The sequence below is a fragment of the Gopherus evgoodei genome, chromosome 5, assembly GCF_007399415.2.
Source record: "Gopherus evgoodei ecotype Sinaloan lineage chromosome 5, rGopEvg1_v1.p, whole genome shotgun sequence".
NCBI classification, from domain to species: Eukaryota; Metazoa; Chordata; order Testudines; family Testudinidae; genus Gopherus; species Gopherus evgoodei.
In genome coordinates, this window is record NC_044326.1 from 73841228 (window position 1) to 73863239 (window position 22012).

The 22012-nt window shown below is 40.4% G+C and overlaps 2 protein-coding genes across 2 annotated transcripts in view; one reads left to right on the forward strand and one right to left on the reverse strand.

Annotated features, from left to right (window-relative positions):
* Nucleotides 1–4396: 4396 nt before the first annotated feature.
* The window catches only part of DDX60 (DExD/H-box helicase 60), a 71596-nt gene continuing 53980 nt past the window's right edge, over nucleotides 4397–22012 (forward strand). The window contains exons 1-8 of the mRNA XM_030563215.1: nucleotides 4397–4471; nucleotides 7708–8030; nucleotides 9836–9905; nucleotides 11835–12024; nucleotides 16370–16711; nucleotides 18480–18596; nucleotides 19816–19959; nucleotides 21302–21406. Of these exons, the coding sequence (XP_030419075.1) occupies nucleotides 7811–8030; nucleotides 9836–9905; nucleotides 11835–12024; nucleotides 16370–16711; nucleotides 18480–18596; nucleotides 19816–19959; nucleotides 21302–21406 (1188 nt within the window). The 5' untranslated portion in view covers nucleotides 4397–4471; nucleotides 7708–7810. The remainder of the gene's footprint in view (nucleotides 4472–7707; nucleotides 8031–9835; nucleotides 9906–11834; nucleotides 12025–16369; nucleotides 16712–18479; nucleotides 18597–19815; nucleotides 19960–21301; nucleotides 21407–22012) is intronic.
* LOC115651919 (serine-rich adhesin for platelets-like) overlaps nucleotides 9889–22012 on the reverse strand; it is a 111496-nt gene continuing 99372 nt past the window's right edge. Inside the window, exon 10 of the mRNA XM_030563216.1 lies at nucleotides 9889–9930. Coding sequence (XP_030419076.1) covers nucleotides 9922–9930 — 9 coding nt within the window. The 3' untranslated portion in view covers nucleotides 9889–9921. The remainder of the gene's footprint in view (nucleotides 9931–22012) is intronic.

Sequence of the window (22012 nt, forward strand, 5' to 3'; positions counted from 1 at the left end):
AATTTGTCTAGGTCCCTCTGTATCCTATCCCTACCCTCCAGCGTATCTACCACTCCTCCCAGTTTAGTGTCATCTGCAAACTTGTTGAGGGTGCAATCCACGCCATCCTTCAGCTCATTGAAGAAGATATTGAACAAAACTAGCCCAGGACCAACCCTTGGGGCACCCCATTTGATACTAGACATGGAGCCATTGATCACTACCTGTTGATTCCGACAATCTAGCCAGCTTTCTATCCACCTTACAGTCCATTCATCCAGCCCATACTTCTTTAACTTGCCGGCAAGAATACTGTGGGAGACCATATCAAAAGCTTTGCTAAAGTCAAGGAATAACACATCCACTGCTTTCCCCTCATCCACAGAGCCAGTTATCTCATCATAGAAGGCAATTAGGTTAGTCAGGCATGACTTGCCCTTGGTGAATCCATGCTGTGCATGGGAAGTCGGTACCTGAGTCCTGATTAGTTTGTGGTTGGGTACCATCTGTACATTTAGACATTCCAAAAGAAAAGGCATTCACACACTTACTTGAGGTTCCTCCCCTTGCAACAGGCTTGCCTGTGCTCAGCTAATGGGACTGACTACACTGTGGTGGAATCTCAAACAGGTTCTGACTCACAACATAGCTGTATCCCCCAGTCTCATGTCCTCCATCCTCCTCCTCCTCCTCCTGTCTGTTCATGGCAGGGGTCTCTGTCTTGGGCTCCACTGAGGTATCTACAGTGGTCTGTGGACTGCTTGTGAGATCTCCACCAAGTATGGCATGCAGCTCATTATAAAAGCAGTAGGTCTCCAGCTTGGCACCAGATCCACTGTTTGACTCCCTGGCCTCGTGGTATACCTGCCAGCTGCCGCAATTCCTTCACTTTCACATGGCATGGCTGCTGCTTCCTGTCATTACCCTTTTTCTGAATCCCCATATAATCTGCTCAGAGATGTCCATGTTTCTATAGCTGCTCTGTAGCTGTGACTTCACAGCCTCTTCTCCTCACAGACCCAGGAGATCCAATACCTTCTGTCTACTCCAGGTCAGAGCATATCTAAAGCATGTAACTGGTATGGTTGACTGGGCGGATGCACACAACAATGGGGAGATGCCAGGTGTGCTCACCAGGCTGGTGAATCATGAAAAGGCATTTCAAAATTATGGGATTTTTAAAGTGGGGCCTGGCTTCTGGTTTCTGTGATCCTGGGCACTGGAGTTCACAATTATGACTGGATCTGTCAGTATCGGGCATTGTGGGACGTAGGTCACACAGTATCCACACACACAGTGCGTCGACCACAGTATTAACCATGGCTTCATGTAGTTTGGGGAGGTGATGTTACTGCATTGCCATAATGGAGCACTTCCATCAGTGAGAGACAATTTCAGTGAAGACACATGCACAATTATGTTGGTGCAAGGCAACTCACATAAACTTAGTTTTCTAGCATAGACCAGCCCTTTTGAGCCTGCTCCTCCCTCTATCAAAGATCCTGCTCTCTGATGCAAGGAAGTCTCAGCCATGGATCTTAGGTTTTGTTCTTTTTTTGGAGAAAAGTAATGGAAATGATAAATCTGAGAATGTCCGAGTTTTCCATAGTGCGTTGGGGTTCCTAACCCAGCACTGGAACTGAGAGGGGAGGCTTTAGCTGTGCTAGATGGATCAGATGCTAGGGAATGAATCAGCTCTGTGTATTAATTTAGATAGAATATAAGGAAAGAGGAAAGAACACACAAGATGGAGAATGGAGGGGAGGGGCGTTGGAAGTGGGTGACAAAGTTTCACATCCCAGTTGGTATTTGGGATTTAGACTGAGTACTGGATGTGGCAATGTCATCTCTCTCTCTCTCTCTCTCTGGCCAAGTCTTTTGCGATATGGCCTGGTCTGAATTGTATTGGTGCAATAGAGATGTTTACATTTGTTTTCTATTTAAATATTAGAATTTGGAGAATTGGGACCAAAATATTGTCAGACCCACAACAGGGTCTGAAGTTTTACGGTGCTTAAAAGTTTTAATAGAAGCAGCTAAATATGTACTCTAGACAGTGAAATTTTGGTCACTGGGACCAAGTATTGCTTAGATCCAGTGGGATCCACATACTGGATATGGGTTTTGCAGCACTCTTGTTCTGGGATCTTGTGGTTTCTTATTGGTGCAGTTGGACTTGCTCTCCTTGTAGGTAGTGGAATGTGGAGCGTGGGTACAAAGATCAGCAGAATCCCAGAGGATCCATGCTTTTACCTTTTTCCTGGGTGGGGAAAAGTGGTTGTTACTGTGTAAGAATTCCCTTCAAGTGAATCCAAATTGAGCAGGAATTTAGAAAGCTATTGAGTCTGGACTACATGGAGTTTTTATTGGGGAATAACCTATATTGAAATAAGCACATTTATAGCCACATAGCTGCATCCACCGCTAGGAGTTGTACTGCTTTAACTACTGGGTACGTCAACACTGGCAACTTTCTGCACCACAAGTTATACCACTTTTATTAAAATGCTGGAATTAAACCGCAGTTGCGTGTCCACACTGTGCTCCTTGTGATACTGGAACACATCTATATTAGCATCTTTTGCAACGGTAAAGACAGCAGTGCACTGTGGTAGCTATCCCACTGTGCAACTGGCCACACGGTGCTTTGGGAAGAGTTTGAAAAGCCTCATGGTGCAGGCACAGCATCACATGATGCAGGTTTCCCAATCCCATTGTTTTATAGGCAACCTACTACATTGTCAGCTGCTTTTCAACTGAAGTTGGGGGAGGAGGGGAGGACTGTGTGACAGGAAGTGTGTGTGCAGGAGAGACAGACAGTGTGTTTTGGGGGACAGAGAGTGTATCAGCATACTGTCTTGTAAGTTCAGACAGCGTCAGGAAGCAACCAGTCCTGAAGCAGGAAGAGGGGAAAACCCCGACATCAGTCCCCACCTCCCTCCCTGGGCTCTCTGCACAGCAATCTCTCTCTCACACACACACAGAAACCTGCCTCTGTGTTCTACAGCACAATTATTCCACACTAATGGTTTGCTTTGTGTCCCGAAGCAGATCAGCACAGCATGCAAGGGCTGTCGGGAAATGGTGCTTTGAAAGGGGAAGGGCCAGGGGTGAAAGTGGGCTGGTACGGGCCAGTATAGTGTACCGGTAAAGAGTGGCCACTGGTATCAGCCTGTACGCAGCCGACGTTAAAGCACTGCCGCTGCAGCACTTTAAGGGGTCCTGCTTAAAGTGCTGCCGCAGCAGCTCTTTAATGTCGCTGACGTTTTGCTTCCCTCCCATCGGCAGCCTTGCTAGTAGGGACCCTACCAGCAGTGCCGCCCTTGCGGGGTGGGGAGGGAGCACAAAAGGGGCAGCAACATTTAAGTGCTGCCGCTGAAAAGGACCCTCGTTAAAGTGCTGCCATCACTGCCCCTTCCCCCTCACCTGGACTGCTGATGGGGGGTGGGGGGGTGGGAACCAGCTGCCGCTGGCACTACTGCGGCAGTAGCTGGGAGCCCTGGGCCCTTTAAATCACCACCAGGGCCCTGGGCTGACCCCCAGCCCCGCTCCTTCTGCCCGAGGCCCCCATACAGGTAAGTGCTTAATGTTACTTTCACCCCTGGGAACAATGCCGGCTCCAGCTTTTTTGCCTCCCCAAAGCAGTGAAAAAAAAAAAAGAAGAACCTGATCGACCTGCTGCTGAAGTGCCACTGAGGAGGAAGACAGTGAGTGAAGGACCCGCCGCTGAATTGCCACCGATCCGAAGTGGGCTGATTGGGCTGCCGCTGAAGTGCCACCGTCACCCAATCCAGATGTGCCGCCCTGACAACAGACGCACTGCTGTCCCCTTCCATTGGCTGCCCCAGGTACCTGCTTCCTTTGCTGGTGCCTGGAGCCAGCCCTGCCTCGGAGGGGCACATGTCTCCAAGGCAGGCGAGTTCAAAACAATGAGCAGAGCGGTCACTCGAGGTATTATGGGACAGCTCTAGAACCCAATTACAGCGCAGAAAGCAATCAAGTGGTTACACGCAATAGAGCACTGGACCCTCTGTGCAAATAGCCTTATGACTCTCGTCGAGGTGGGTTTTTGCAGTGCTGCAACTGAGGAGCTTCTGCGCACAAAGTGGCTGGGCAGTGTGCGCATATCTGTGGTTTGAGCACAAAAAGCTGCTTTACTGCACAGAAACTTGCCAGTGTAGACAAGCCCTAAACCAGCATAGTTATAGCAATATAAACCTGTGTGCATTAGCCCTCAGTGCAGCCTTATCTCCAGTAGGTCAGAGTATCAGCAGTAAAGGGGTGCGGCTCTGGTCCTGAGTTCACACACCGGCTCCCCTCCTGCAGTGAATAAAAAGAAATCACTGTTACGTGTTTTCTGAGAATCGAAACTTACCCATGACAGCAGGGAGGCACCTCCCACTCCTTCTTGTCCGATCATAAACTCACCAGCAGCAGCGGGAGCAGCACTTGTTCCCAGGTGCTCTTCCCGCTGGTTTCCCCCTCTGGCCAGGTACAGTCTACAGAGCGGAGCATCTCCTGCCTTCTCCAGTGCCGCTGCTGCTCTAGGGGGCGCGGAGCTGGCGGCTTCGACCAGGAAAGCCCGTGGCAGCGAGGGACTGGGATGCTCTTCGCTTCTTTGGGGCGCGAGCAGGGACGGCGCACGGATTGGAGGGGATGTGAGCTGCCCCTGCAGGGGTCTCTTGAGGGGCACGGGGCTTACAGGGGTGGCAGTGAGAAAGTCAGGATGTGGGGTGAAGGGTAGTAGCAGAGTGTGTGTGTGTTTGCAAGTCCCTCCAAAGCCCTTGGATTCTTGCTGTCTAAAAGCCGCAGCCAATTTCCTACTGAGCAGAACAAGTTATTTTGAGCCCTATCTTTAATTGCCCCATCCCCTAGGTCCCTTAATTCCACCTGGTGCAAGTCGAGTTATGTCAGTACAGATGAAAGTGAAAGGAGAATTTGTTCTCTAGATTGTACTAGGTTTGGGGAGGGAGAGGGTTGTCTGAACAGTGGTATGCACACTTATGGCATCAGAAATGATATCAATTATTTATTCTAATTATTAATCCCACTCTTATATATATATTCAATACTGGTTCAGGGACAGCTGCCCCCACAATTTAGCATATTTATTATAGTTTCATTCTAAAGCAGCACTGAATTTGCTTTGAGCCACCCAGAATATTTCAAATGTCTATGATTAATTTCTTGAGTCTGGTTATGGCATAAATTCTTGTTGGATTCTATGAAACATAGTAATGTAGTATGTATGTAGTATGTTTTCTTCTAGGTGCCAGAAACTGTACTTTATGAAGCAGGTGTACCAGGTTACCTTAAAGGAGATCCTGATAAATTTTAGGCTATATTTAGCTTCTGTTTATAATCCTATAAAATCAGGATAGTAACAAAAGGGTAACTTTTTCTGGTTTTTATCTGAAGGCTGTAAGCAAATGTAGAAAATGTGGTCCAAATGTTAACACCCATCAGGGATAAAAATCATCAGTAACACACTTTCCTTGCTTCTATCCTGGATTCTGTTCTTGCAGGATGCAAATAATTCTGATTTTTAGTTTATTGGAAGCAGAAAAATGGTAAATTCTTCATTTGATATACTGAGCTGCCTGAACACATGAAACCAATATTTATATTCTGGCACTGTAGTTTATTATATTCTGGCCTTAAAAATGGTGGCATTGCAATCTCTTGGGTTTAGGGTAGTTCATGTGAAGTCAGAAGCAGGAGAGATTTTGGCAAATGTCTTCATAAAAAACACAGAAGCCTGAGGATATCAGTGACACTGAAAGAGAAACTCAAAGTCTTAGGTCCCCAGTGCAAATTAATTTGAATTTCTTCTCTTTGTCATTAGTGGATATCTGAGTCCCCATTATAAAAATACTGCATAACTGGCAGATGAAGGGAATGAATTTCAGGATTGGAATAATGGAGGTAGAATTATGAAGCAGGAGGAGTAAAGTGAAAACCAGGGATCCTACGAGCTCTTGGAACTTGGAGGAATCATGTGAATTAAAAAAAAGTAGTGTTTTGAAAATCAAAATATGTTTTAAAATCACTTCCAATAAGTGTCATTTGGGGCCACTGTCTTGGAATCTGTTACACAGGAATTTAAAGGATCTTGCAACATTCTCTGCTGACTAGTTTTTTTTATTTCCAGGTGGTGGTTTGATTAGTTAATCCTGCACCAAAAAAGTAAAATTCTGCACCAAAAAATTAAAAATTCTGCACCAAAAAATTAAAAATTCTGCACACAATATTTTAAAATTCTGCAAAATTCTAAAATGTGGACACTCCAGCATGGCATTGGGGGGGCACAGGCCACTGGCTGCAAGGAGGTGGGAGATCACTGTGCAGCTCCCCCCCAGAACATAGACTCAGCAGTGAGGTTGCACCTGACAGGGCACAAGGACTGAGCCTGCCTCAGAAACACTTCAGGGCCCTCCCCCTCTGTGCCAGGTGCACCAAGTGTGGGCAGGCAGGCTCAGCAAAGTAGGGTCCAAGTGTGGAGGGGCTTAGTGTGTGGGGATTCAGGTGTGGCTTGAGAGGGCTCTGAGTGGGGCAATCTGGTTGCGGGCAGCTCAGTGGGGGATCTGGGGGAGTTCTGGATGCACAGAGGCTTGTTGGGGAGTTCTGGGTACAACAGTAATAGGACTCTGCAGGGGTGTCCTGATGAAGGGGGCCAGGGCTCAGTGGGGTGGTCTGAGTATGGGGGTTCAGTGGAGGGTCCAGATGCTGGGGGAGTGGGGTTCAGTGGGGTGAGGATCTGGATGTGGGTGGTTCATTGGGGTGGTCCAAGTGCTGGAGGAGTGGGGCTTGTGTGTGTGTGTGGGAGGATTCTGAGTGCGGGGGAGCGGGTAAGGCTCGGCAGGAGGGTCTGAATTTGAGGGGGGCTGGATGCACGGCAGGGGGGGGAGCATCTCCCTGTACACGAATCCCTCCCCCTGCAGCTGAGGAGCAATGGGTGCAGGAAGCAGGGAAGGGAGGAGTTTGCAGAGCTTCCTGTAGCTGGGGAAAAAATCAGAGGGTGGGTCTGACCTGGCCCTGGATGCCGTGCAGGGGAAGAGTAAGTCCTGTCCTCCACAGCCCAGCTGGGACTAGCAGCTGACTCCAGTGCATGGGTAGGAGCCACAAGTTGGGTCTCCCCAATCCCGCTCCCTGCCCCACAGTGATTTACCTCTCTGCCAACTGCCCTGGGAACTGAAAACATACTACTGGGGAGGGTCGCATGACTGCTCTTGTGACTTCCCATTGCTTCCCTGTCAGAAAGTCATTTTTCTGCAGGGAAGCAAAGGAATTCGCAGAGGGGTATAAATTCTGTACATGCACAGTGGTGCAGAATTCCTACCGGAGTAATTGTAAACAAAAACATAGTAGAGAAGCAGTTATATCTTGCAAAACAGCACTACAGATAAGTAGTATGAGGATTTGATGTGAATTATATGTTGTCATTTTTTTAGTGGATCTGTATAGTTGTTGAGCACAAGTGTGCAATAACAGACTTGGTATCTAAAAACCAATTATTTCTGTTTAATTATCTAGGTTTTTATAATGTATACATTCCTTCCTTTGTCATAAGTCCAATATATTATTTTCTTTTGTTTAATATATGAAGTAAATTAATAAATATTGTTGACTTGGGCTCATGGCATTTTACTAGCTATCTTCTTCCAAAATTTTCAATGATTCTATAGACATTGAGTTAGTTAATAAGGCCCATAATCTTTCCCTTTACAGAGAACTGTATGTTTCTTAAAAGGCATTTTGAAGACTAATAGTACATGTAATAAGCATATATAAGTTGAAGACTGACAGTGTCAAGAGTCAGAATAAAGCCATCATGGCTTCTGGAGGAACTGTTCAAGATGGCAGTGATGATGATGGTGGAGATCTCACAGCCCAAAACCTTGAAAAAAAATGTGTGTCTTTTGAAGATCAAGTAGAAAATAAAAGTGACTGCAGTGACTTTTCAAATGTGTTTTGTTGGGAAAAGGAGATACAGCATGTATCAAGGGTCAGTGATTATAGCAGACAAGACAACTATGATTTCAGAAATCCAGGTGAGAAGATACATTCATTTTTGTTCATAATTATATCACTAGCTTACGTGGTTTTGACAGGAGGCTTCATTCAAGATTTCATCATTTTCACAGATTAATACTCATCTTGCAGTTCTGTGGTTATTTCTCAGACTTAGTCTAGACTGCATGACCCTTAGCTGTTTTTCAACATTAGACCAAAGTTCAGAAGTATGTTTATTTTACTCGCTTCTGTATTTGGTTTTAGTAGAGGCAAACTTTAAAAAAGAGAATATTTAAATGTGATGGGATACAGTTTGAAGCAGAGGAATACTAAATCCTCTCCCATTTCTTTGGAAATTTTCCACAAAGTTTTCTTCTAATAATTATGCCATTATTGAAGTGGAATGGAAACCAACTTACATTCTCTGACACTCAACTTGGTCGTTTAAATTATGATGCGATAAATAGATTATGTCACTCATTTGACACTAATAAGATGTGTAGCGCACATAACTAAGATTCAAGAATGATTATTTTAATCAAACACTTCAGCTTCTGGTTAGGGAGTAATAATAATAATATAAAATCTTTACAAACAGACCATGATTCTTGGGTCTGGCCAACCTGTATGCCACCATTGTACTTCTCCAATCCCTAAATCTGCTTCCATTCATGATGCAAATTGTATTAGCCTCATGTCTGGCTAAGGATCATTTATCACAATGTTTTCTGGCCATGCCTGATCTTGCTGTTGGCACACTCCCAACGTGCCAACAGGCTGGCTTTATGTCTAACCACATCCACAATAGGTGTATCTCCAGATGCCAGATTAATGCAGCTTTATGGCCCCCTCTTGCCACTGGAGGATCTAGCTTCAATTGTTTAGACTGAAATTTTCTATACTGGGTGCCTACTTCAAATTGAACTCTTTTTTTGGAAGTTTTGCTAAAAACAGTTCAACCATTCAGAGAATGAAATTAGGAAAAACATTTTTTTTACATGTTAAGAAATTCTTAGAATACCTTGTTTTATAATCTGGGGTGTGTGTGCGTGTGTGTGAAGATAAGCTGCAAGGAGAGGGGAAGGAGCTGTGGGGAAATAGGCAGAGACAGATTGTAGGTGAGGGAATAGAGGCAGAGACCGACTGTGGGGGGTATATATTAGGGGCATATGTGCAAGCACAGCCAAGGTAGATAGGGAAAGACGGAAGTGTGCCCACTAGAGCACTCTCCCTTCCAGAATCTATATGGAACCCAAGATTCTTGAGTTGCTACATTCCTCTGCTCTCAGCAAATAACTGTGAAATCCACTAGCAAAGTGTGTTCCTCATTCCCATTTAGTATCTGGTTTGGTCTACATAGAAGATAATAGCCTAATACTGCTCAGTTACTGGATTAACTCAAGTGGTAGAGGTTTGTGTTGTGTACCTAAAGATCCCAGCTTTGCTGGTGACATATGGCCCATCAGTTTGTTTCCATATGATGGACTTTCTGCTTTTCAGGTTTTTTTTAAAACTAAGTAAATTATATTTAAGAGAACATTAAGGTTCCAAAATTGAGCTCACAGGACATAGGAAATGCCAGAATTAAGGTTGCCTCTCCTGGTGCATGTGCATTATGATACAGTCTTTACTTACATGATTACATGCTATTTTTTCTCATGAAAAACCTTAATTTTTGCATTTCCTAACTTCCGAGTGCTTGATTTGCAATCATAATGCTCTTTTAACAGCTTTTTCACATGTAATATAATAGAATGAGAGAGCGATTAGATATAAACTGACTCTTTGATCATATAACTGTTGTGACTGATTGCTAAGAAAAATGTTTTATTAATTTTTTTAGAACTAAACAAACATATAGGACTTCTGGAGAAAATATCTGACTTAATTTTGAATGACATACCAAAAGCTGAGTAAGTATGGTGGTGATTACTTGAGCTGAAAAAAATGCAAAGAGAAATTGTTAATCAAGAGAAGAATTTCAGTAAGACTTAGAATATGGCATTGCTACTGCACACATTATCTCAGTCCACACAGCTACATTTAGATAGTGGCACCCAAAATTTGCATACCATATTGAAAAGTGTTGAAAAATGTTCAAGGGCTGCGTTCAAGGGTTGCACCTAGCTTTTCCATCTCTGATCTACAAACATTCTACAAACTTTCCCTTAGATTATACGAACAAATCATTATACTATGATTCCAAGTACAGCTAGATGGTAATTTTCAAACTGAATGTTTTTCCACCAGAAGATGTGGCGTCATTGAAATTGAAACATTCTGTGGGAATATATCAATTTCAACAACATTTTGTTTAGAAAAAAATCTTAAGTACAATATACAATATGCAAAATAACAAAAATAAAATTACAAAATACGAATAGCAAATGAAAATATATGAAAATAAAATGAAAGTCAAAATCAAAATGAAATGTTTTGATTGACCCAAAATTATTTTTTAAAAATTAGTATTTAAAAGGACATCTGGAAAAAAATTATTATGATCTGGAATGAAAACAAATTTTGAAATCACAGAATTTCACACAAAACAGAACTTCTGATCCTCATCCAGCTTTTGTTCCCAGTCATATGATTGATGAAACAACCTGCTTGCTGAGTGAAAAATAGAAAAAAATCAAAATCATCCAGAGGCAAACCAATCTGGCAAATTCCTTGAATAGGGAATCAGTGAAGAGCTTAATTAATATACTCCCTTCCCAGCTGACAACAATGGCACATAATGCCTTTTATCCAAGTCTGGCTCAAAGGCTGCAAGCATTCTTCTGGTGTAGACTTTGCCAACATTATCCATTCATTTGTAATCTCAAACAATACTTGTAAAGCAACTAGGGATTACAACCCTTGAGAATGGACCACTGTAGCAAACAATACCAGTGACCTGTGGTCCTAGACTATGATATGATCCAAATAACTTAAATAGGTAGATTCATTAGTTAGCAGAGATGAAACCAACTGTTTTGGCATTGTACAAGAAAATGTATCAACTATTTTGCTGAACACTTCAAAAAGGGTCCCTATGAAGATTAAATTTATCTTGGTGACATGGTTTGTAACTGTATTTTGGGAGCCTGGTTTTCAGAAGCAGACATTTAAACTGTATATTCTGATCCTATATTTGCATATGAAGATAGACAGCTTTGCTTTCACATATGTGTTTAGAATGGCACAGTGCTTTTTTCGGCAAATATTAGCTATGTGTAAATGGCTCGTGTTGTTCAGTTTTCTAAGTTATACCCTACACTAATAATAATAATTAGAGATATACCAATCTCCTAGAACTGGAAGGGATCCTGAAAGGTCATTGAGTCCAGCCCCCTACCTTCACTTGCAGGACCAAGTACTGATTTTCACCCCAAATTCCTAAGTGGCCTTCTTTGAAGATTGAACTCACAACCCTGGATTCAGTAGGGCAATGCTTCAACCACTGGGCGATCCCTCCCTAATCATTAACCATTTAGTTTTCTATTTATCTATTTAGTTTTATGTGAGTCAATCAGTTGATGACCGCCTGGAAAACTTCTAGGGCTGATGATGCCCTTTTCTGTTTTTTACAAGGAAAATTCATAACATTCAATTCATAGAAAATTCATAACACACAAACATTCCTTATAGCAGATGATAGAAATGTTGTTGTAAATCTAATAGGAGACAATGTTTTTGACTGAGTTACTGATCTTATTTTTCTTATACAGAACTGGAACATTGTGTTTGTTTAAGATTTTTTTAAACTGCTACTTTTTACATTTCCTCAAGTACATTGTATCATTTCCACATTGATGTTAAATTGTACCGTTTGTTGCCATATGCATTCTTTGTTCCAGGTATGTCAGCTTACTCAATGATTACGTTGAGTCTGAGTTTTTTCTGATTGATGGAGATTCATTGTTCATCACTTGCATAAGTGAACAGACATTACTGCCGGGACAGAACCTGCATTTCTTTTACCTGGTAGAACGCTTTCTACTGGATTTAACAAACAAAGGAGCAAAATACGTCATTGTTTTCTTCAAGGTAACAAATACATGATTTTTGCAATGAATGATTGAATTCTTGCACTATATTTCTTCACTAGAGAAAAGTGTTCATTCATAATACATTTGGTAGTCTTTAAGCAATAAGACAATAAAGGCCAAATTCAGACCTTTAACCAATTTCTCCTCCAAAAGGTACACAATTAGCCATGCAAAAGTAGGTTTTAGAGCTTGTTGTGAAGTTTTCAAGGAAACAGTTTATCAGAAAATGCCACTTCATCAAAACTGAAACTTTTTTGCCTGAATATACCAGATTTGATGAAAATTTTGTCAGGCAAGATTTCCCAGGTCCAGGATGAAGTGCTCTTGTGTGCTTAGCCCAGAATAGCCAAATTTGGCTAGCATACTCACCTAGATTTGGGAGGCCTAGATTCAACTCCCTGCTCTAGATGAGAGACTTGAACCTGGGTTTCCCACATCCAGATGAGGCACCCTAACCACCAGGGTACTAGCTATTTTGGAAGTCTGGTTTCTCACTTTGATGAAAAACTTTGAAAAGACTTGCTTCCATCCTGATATTTTGTTTTATTGTGAGCCTGAGAGTGTACTCATGCAAATTACTCATAACAAATGCATCTGCATTCCCAGGAGGGAATTCCTAGATGTTCACAGGAGTATGTGATAAAATACATAGAGTACTACCCAAGCCCTGCTACTAAATGTTCATGTTATACATCCGGCTTAGGAGGATCTTTAGTTGCATCTTATGGTCCTCAGTCAGTTGCATCTTTATGGGCAAGCACCCATGGATAGTTTGAGTTCTGAATTTGGGCCTACAAGTATTCTCTCTGGGTCTGATTAATCTATGTGGCTGATTTTTTTTTGGCACTAGGTGACACAATATTGTTTTTTTCTTTCCTGCTTCTTTCAGAAAGGAGTTGGTTTAGATTAATTTTAGTTTTATGTGCTATCCATGGGTTGAAATGGAACATACCTTGGAATATAGTACTGAACAAGGATTACTGTTCATTTCTGTTCCTTGTGTTAATTTTGTTTTTACTTCAAGCATTTTTTGAGAGCCACATACTATTTCCAGCCCATGGCAACAACAAAAAAGTAACATTGTGAGATTAAGACAAATTGGAAACTAATTGAAACCTAATTGAAAGCATGTGGACAAGGGAGATTCAGTGGATATAGTGTACTTTGATTTTCAAAAAGCCTTTGACAATATCCCTCACCAAAGGCTCTTAAGCTAAGTAAGCTGTCATGGGATAAGAGGGAAGGTCCTCTCATGGACTGGTAACTGGTTAAAAGATAGAAAACAAATGGAAGGAATAATTTGTCAGTTTTCAGTATGGAGAGAGGTAAATAGTGGTGTCCCTCATGAGTCTGTACTGAGACCAATCGTATTCAACATATTCATAAATGATCTGGAAAGAGGGCGAAACAGTGAAGTGGCAAAATTTGCAGATGGTACAAAACTACTCAAGCTAATTAAGTACCAAGCAGACTGCAAAGAGCTACAAAAGAATCTCACAAAACTGGGTGACGGGGCAACAAAATGGCAGATGAAATTAAATGTTGATAAATGCAAAGTAAAGCACATTATGTTTTCCAATCCCAATTCTACATATAAAATGATGGGGTCTAAATTAGCTGTTACCACTCAAGAAAGAGATTTTGGTATGATTGTGGATAGTTCTCTGAAAACATCCACTCAGTGCGCAGTGGCAGCCCAAAGGGGAACTGAATGTTGAAATCATTAAGAAAGGGATTAATAATAAGACAGAAAACATTATATTGCCTTTATATAAATTCCTGGTATGCCCACATCTTGAATACTGCGTGCAGATGTGGTCACCCCATTCAAAAAAGATATATTGGATTTGGAAAAGATACAGAAAAGGGCAACAAAAATAATTAGGGGTATGGAGTGGCTTCCATATTAGGATAGATTAATAAAACCAGGATTTATCAGCTTGGAAAAGAGACAACTAAGGGGGGGATATGATAGAGGTCTATAAAATCATGACTGGTAGAGAAAGTAAATAAGGAAGTGTTATTTACTCCTTCTTATAACACAAGAACTAGGGGTCACCAAATGAAATGAATAGGCAGCAGGTTTAAAACAAACAAAAGGAAGTATTTTTTTCACACAATGCACAGTCAGCCTGTGGAACTCCTTGCCAGAGGATGCTGGGAAGGCCAAGATTATAACAAAAAAGAACTACAGTATATAAGTTTAAGGAGGATAGGTCCATCAATGGCTGTTAGCCAGGATGGGCAGGGATGGTGTCCCTACCATCTGTTTGCCATAAGCTGGGAATGGACGACAGGGGGTGGATCACTTTATTATTACCTGTTCTGTTCATTTCCTCTGGGGCACCTGGCATTGGCCACTGTCAGTAGACAAGATACTGGGCTAGATGGATCTCTGGTCTGACCAAGTATGGCTGTTCTTATGCTAACCTTGGTGATATTTGGGATCTCAGTAGTTTGAGGGTGTCAATAATGCTTTTGCTGAATAGATTTACTAACAAAACATTTTTCTTTCTCTATCAAGACATTTAAATGGTAAATTAATGATATTTTAAATTCACTTCTTTCTTTTACACAGCCTAATATCTTTCAGATTTGATTATGAAGTTAGAAAAAATTACTCCCCCCAACTCTGATAAAATCATGTGTGCATAGTAGTATGAAATTAGATTAAGGTAAAAAGAAACTGTAGAGTGTAGCACAGGTACTCTTCCAACTGTGAATCTATAATTCATTTCTTTAATCAATATCAATATGGAAATGGATAAAAGTTGAAATTGATGTCCTCTTTTTCTTGCATCTGTACAGAGAAAATAAAAGTGCTGAATATTCTAATTTTACATAAATACTGTATGTCAGATTATGTTATAGAGCAAACACAATTTTAAAGTAAATTAAAAAGGGAATATGGACAGTGGTAAGAGACCCATCAGGTGAGGAATAAAATAGTGAAGCGTCTACCACTGGACATCATCAAGATAAGATACTGAGCTAGAATGGCCACTGGTCTGATCCAACTTGGCAATTTCTAGGTTTTTAACTACAGTGTGTCTAACTCTAATTTATGTACTTTTTGGGGATACTTTGAGTCTCTACCTATATATTGGTATTCTGGTAATGTGAATAAAATGCAGAGGATCCATTTTTTGAATCTGAGAAGTCTGGTTTCCACCACTCTCCCTGGAGCAAAGCAGATTTAAGCTCTGTAATTCAGGTTGGTGGAGGATCTCCCTGGCTTGGGGTTGCTTTAGTGCAGAGGCCCTCAACCTTTCAAGACAATTGTATCCCTTTCAGAAGTCTGATTTGTCTTGCGTACCCCCAAGTTTCACCTCACTTAAAAACTATTTGCTTACAAAATCAGACAAAAATACAGAAGTGTCACAGCACACTATTACTGAAAAATTGCTTACTTTCTCTTTTCTACCACATAATTATAAAATAAATCAATTGGAATATAAATATTGCAGTTACATTTCAGTGTATAGGATAGAGAGCAGTATAAACTAGTCATTGTATGAAATTTTAGTTTGTACTGACTTAGCTAGTACTTTTTATGTAGCTTGTTGTAAAACTAGGCAAATATCTAAGTGAGCTGATGAACTCCTTGGAAGACCTCTGCGTACCCCTGGTTGAAAACCACTGTTCTAGAGGCTCTTGTTTTGGCATCTGCACTTGATCCATGGTGCAGGGCATGTTCCCAGTGGAAAGAGTGTGTGACCAAGAAGTCCTTGCACTCTGGTGATCCCCAGAACAACCCTGGTATGTGTAATCCCAGACTGAGGAACTGGCCCAAAACACTCACACATAAATCCCCAGTTGTACCAGTTGCTAACTAGGCACAGCCAAGAATCTGGCGCACAAGCTTTTGCTTCCACTCTTTATGCCAGCAGAATCTTCTAATGTCTCCTTACGTTTTCTGTTTAGAAACTGATCCTGCCAACGCTTATACACACAAATAACCTTGAACATATACAGCTCTCAGTGGTACTGGTGTAAATCCAGAGTAACTCCACAGCTGTGCTGAAGTCAATGGAGATTCTATGGATTTACACCAATGTAAATGAGAGCATGATTGATCCAATAAGACTATTCATGTGGCTAAAGGTTAGCAGGGCTGGCCCCCCAATTTAAATTATTGTCTTATTTGGAAGTTATTAAAATTACATAATGTAAAGTATTATTTTCATGTCCTGTTAATTCAAAGTAATAGCTCCAAAGAGGTACTACGAAGATATACATACAAAATATGTCATTACTAAGAATTAACATGTTTATACTCTAGTTGCAGCTAATTGAAATTGTTAATCTGTATAAAATATGATTTTACTTCATTCTTTTTACAGGATGCAGAGCATGCATATTTCAGGCATCCGACTCTTCTGTCCTTACGTACTGCACTGATTCTCCATCTTCAGCACAATACTGATGCTGTCATTCACACTGAATTTTCCAACTTTTTAGAAGGGAAGTGGCAATCTTTCCTGCAAGAAAGCTACCCATATTTTATAATAATCTCTGATGATGGACTGACTAAACTACAGACAAGCTTTCTCAATTTATTTATCATTCATGCCTTGTCAAAAAGAATCAATGTTGTCCTTACTTCTGGACAAGAATCAGATTTTATCAGAGTTTATGGCTATCACATCCATGGCATGTACAGGCACAAGGAATTTTTCTCTCAGGTAAACAATATATGACGTCTTTACTGATATGTAATAGAGAAATTTAATATTTAAGCAGTGTAGAAGATCTTGCCAGAAAATGACTTTGAGAACTATCTATCTTTTCTATATCTGAAAACTTACAGCAGTGTAATGAGAAATTGACTTAGATATAGACTGTAAACTCTCTGGGACAGGGACTAAGTTGAGTATGCACACAGAACATGGCATTAAATAAATATCAAACAAGGAAAAATGAGTGCATGAGTAGATTATGGCATAGCTAAAATGGAATGGGGTTTGTCATGTTACTTCCAAGTTATTATTTTTTTCTGTTTTTGCATTAATATTAATTAATTAATTAAATACTTTGTAGTTTGTGGGATTGGGTTGGGGGCTGCAAGTTTTGAGCGGTATTGAAGAAGCTGTGTTGCATATAGGTTCAATGAGGATTTTCTTGGAGTAGGGGGCACTGTGTGGGAAGGCATTGAAAAGGAGACAATGTGTGAGTGGCAAGTGGTGGGCAGTAGGAGGAATCTAGAGAAATGGAAAAGGCAAAGCAAGGAAGCTGACTGGTAGAGTGGCAGTTGGCAAGTGAGGAGCTGTAGGCTGGGGCAGAACCTCTACATTCTGTACAGAAAGCTGCCTTTATTTATGTAATGCCCCATAAGTATGCAAATCCCTTTTTGAGCTCTACCCTCTCCACATTTAAGCCCCTCTGAGGGCTGGTCCACACTATGGGGGGGAAATCGATCTTAGATACGCAACTTCAGCTACGTGAATAACGTAGCTGAAGTCGAATATCTAAGATCGGATTACTCACCCGTCCTCACCGCGCGAGATCGATGTTCGCGGCTCTCCCTGTTGATTCCGGAACTCCGTTGGGGTTGATGGAGTTCCAGAATCGATATAAGCGCGCTCGGGAATCGATATATTGATTTTAACCCGCCGATACGGCGGGTAGTCTGGACGTAGCCTGAGAGACCAATTGGTTGAAATGCCTGTACAAAACTTGCTGATAGACAATACCATACTTGAGGAATAGTTTGGGAATTCATGTATCTTTGTTAGCTAAATTTGTGGTGCTGTTTCCCCCAGCCTGCTCTTTGGGTTTAGATTGTGAGCTGGGGGGGCAAGGATTGTGCTTTCTTCACAGCAAACTGCTCGCTCATGAGCTACAGGCCAAAAAATATTAGCATAAATTAATCCTCTCATAATTTTTAACAAATATACTCAAGAATATCACGGTCTCTTCACAGAAAATATATGAACAGACAAGATGAAATTCATCACAATATTCTCTGCTCTGAATATTGAGTTCTATAATATGTACACATTATAATGGTTTTTTTTTGGAGGAACTGTATCAGTTCTCCAAACTGGTATTAATGTGTGTATCTTCCATTTTAGCCTTTTTGAATGACCTAATATATATATATTAGAATATTATGATAATTGCCATGTATTTAAATGTATATACTATTAGAATATATCATAATATTCGATATTATTTGGTAAATTGGTATTAATGTATGTATTTTCTATTTTAGCCTTTTTGAATGACCTAAAATATATATATATTCATTCAAAAAGGCTAAAATGGAAAAATACACACATTAGTACCAATTTACCAAATAATATCGAATATTATGATATATTCTAATAGTATATACATTTAAATACATGGCAATTATCATAATATTCTAATAGTATACACATTTAAAAATAAAATGGCTGAATTTAGAAGATAAAAAGCTTGATTTAAAAAATAAACTATATTTTTTTTAAGCATCAAGAAGAGATTCAGTGTGTTTTCCAAACACTAGTTAAAGACTTGCAGGAATCCAGTACAGCAGCATTACTTTCTCTGTCTGGACATTCAGGTGTGAAGGACATGAAAAAAGAGGTACTTCATTTTTTTTACTTCAGTTAAAAACTTGAAAGAATTCTTACCAAAATCCTCCATTAGTTTTAGTTCATATTGAACATATATAATTTTGGAAAATGTCTTATGAATGTTGTAATTTGAAAAAAAAGTAAAAAATGGAAAGCTGAAAATCCTTTGTGAGGGTTCCACTTTAAAAATATAAACTGGAAAGTATTAAAATGCGCATAGTTATGTTAAGCAAAAGATCTAAGTAGATCCCCTTATCAGCTTCGATATTAAATGTATTTTATATCTTCAGATCTGCCCTATTCTAAAACTAATATGTAGTATTGTTGAATTGTATTTTTAGTAAAAATTCCTTTTTTATGGTGATTGGCATATCTTTTGTTTATTCTTAAATACTACATGTATCTTATTTTGCACACGTGCATTTCCTGAATGATACATTATTGCTAATGAATATGTTTGATTCCCTTTTTATCTGGAGGATAGACTACAAATATAGGTACTGATCTTTTAAATACTAAAGTATGTTAATAACTTTGCTCAAAGTTAAGCACATGGATAAGTGTCTGCAGGATTAGTGCCTGATCCAAAGACTATTAAAGTCAGAGAAATGACTCCCATTGACTTCAATGGCATTTGGATCGGGATGGATAATATAATCATCTGATCAGTGATTACGATTCAATAAATTTTCCAGGGCACAGCACTTCTAGAGGTCAGGCCTTAAAATCAAATGATTAAATCAAGATTTCCCAACACCTAGAAGTCTCCCTCATTTATGTATACCAAATGCCTTTCCTTTTCCTCTCTTCCTTTAAATTCCCTTGTTTTGGCTAAGACCAAATCCAAATCCCTCTTCCATTTGCAACTCCTTATTCTTGTACCTGAGCAGAATAATTAGACAACAATTCAAATAAAAAGAAAAATGCATTTCCAAGATTATTTCTTCTCCTTCTTCCCTTGTTTATTTATTACACTCCTCTAACCTCTCCCCTGCCATGTTGTGATGTGTAATTTGTATAATGTAGATCGCAATACTGCAAGGTGCTGGCAAGTCATCATTCACTTCTACAGGGAGAGGTCATTCTTATTTCCATAGACCTGTGACTAAATATTTCATTCATGTGATTTTGGTCCCTGTTGGCTTATCTGCCTATTATATTTTTAAAAAGAGAAAACTCTTCCTTTAAAATCCTCCTCATATATTTAATTATATATTTCATACCACCAGGTTTGTGAGACATTATCCCAGCTCAAGCATATTTGGCCAGAAATATCTGATATTCGACATATTGTCTGCATTGTCTCATGTGCACTGGGACTGAGAATGTACAGTAGGTTACAAAAGAAACACCAGGCTACCATTCGAAAACAGGTAGGATTTTCAGTTAGCGCAAACTCTTGCTTGTTTCTTTTCCTTCCCTCACCTTGACAGGTGTGATATTTTAGAGGTATGCATTTTACCTATGGCATATGTTCAGTGTGTTATCCATCTACTCCTATAAACCATTATTACAAAATATTTTTACATAAAAGCCTGTCAGTAGAACACAAATCATTTCCAGAAAAGCAGCAATTGACATACATAGAAATGAATATATCTGAAGTTATTGCAAATACAGATTAGAATGTTTTGTTTCATACATAAGGTGGAGCTCTGTGCCATTATATATGCCTTTTTAAAGTTTAAATGGAATGAGTCAGGGCATTTAATAACCCAGTGTTGCCAAATCTCACAATTTTATCATGATTCTGATTATATCTGATGTTTCACTTAAAGTCCCAACTTTTGAAGACGAGTGATTATGAGAGTATCTCAGCTTTCTTTCAATGCAAGGTGATTTTCTAGCCCTCATGGTTGCAGAGAAAGATTTAAAAATGAGACCAAAGTGCAGCCTGAAGGCTCCAAAACTAGAAAGCAAATTAGAAGAACCGAATATTTACTTGTATCTAACAATTTGAAGGTTTTTCTGCCAATCTCATGATTTTGGGGGTCTTGATTTTTGAACATTTGAGGTTAGTAGTACTGTTACCCTGAGCACTCTATATTACACACCAGTCATGGCAACCTTAACTGTGCCCAATGTATACATCTGGGGTAAGAGTTTCTTGAAGTCTGGCATTCTCATGGGGCAGAGTTAAGGTAACAATGTGCAATTTATGGTGTATGCTGGTTGTGCTACTGGTGAAGTCAGTATCTCCTGGTAGAGGAGCAGAGAGTTAGATTTCTTAATTTTTCATGTCCTTGCTTGTGTTAGATATGTTATGTGTAGATAAACCTTTATTTATATATAACATGGTCTTTTATACCTCCGGCTTTAACAAATATTGACCAGAGCTATAGAGTTGGCCTTGTATTTTGCTCTCAGTTTGAGGCACAAATAATTTGAGACAATGTTGTAGATGCAAAAGCCTCGAGCCTCTGTGTGCCCCCATCCCCATGGGGCTGGAGCCACACTTCTATGGGGGGCAGCGCCTAGTCTCCACCCCCCCTTGTGGGGCTGTGTGTGGCCTGCAACTGATTATTTCTGTAGGTCATTGGCCCCTGATAGAAAAAAGGTTCCCCACCTCTTGTCTAAAAGATCAATTCTATATCTGTAGTTATGTCTGCAAAATAGCAGATGCAAAATGGAAGGTCAGATTGAAGCTCCTTTCAAAATATGAATTGCAAAATAGGTTGCATGTAGGCATGATACTTTTTGTTTGTGTTTATACAGGAGAAGAGTAGGGAAATAATACCAGAAGAGGCTGAAGACCTAATCAGGATGTATTGCCTGAGTGTGGTTTTTCTTTTCCATTTACCTCTTTCACAACGTGCTCAGGTTAGATTAATCAGTTACCATTGGACTAAGCAAGCTTTCACATTTATACAAATGGTAGGCATTGCATTATCATTTTTTGTACTTTTAGTTTTTATTTATTAACAATAGACACAAAGGGTGGGATCCGTGAAGGGACTTAGGTGTTGTAACACTTGAGGGCAGGTCTACACTATGGGACTAAGTTGACCTAAGTTACTCAACTTCAGCTATGTGAATAACGTAGCTGGAGTCAACACACCTTAGATCAACTTATTGCAGTGTCTACACCGCGCTGAGTCAACGGGAGGAACGCTCTTGTCAACTTACCTTATGCTTCTCATTCCGGTGAAGTACTGGAGTTGATGAGAGGGTGATCAGCGGTCGACTAGACCCACTAAATCGACCCCTGGTGGATCAATTGCTATGCGTCAATCCCCGATAAGTGGACACAAGACTTTAGTGTCATAGAGTCTCCCACCTCCCAAGTGAATGCTTAAGCCCCTGTCCTACAGAGTCTTTCTTTTGCTCTCTGGCCCAAGGTTGGTTGAAATATTTATCCACAGTGCACACGCCCAGAGGCAGGAACATAGGGAACTTGTACTCTGCACCAAGTCAGTTTAGGCACCT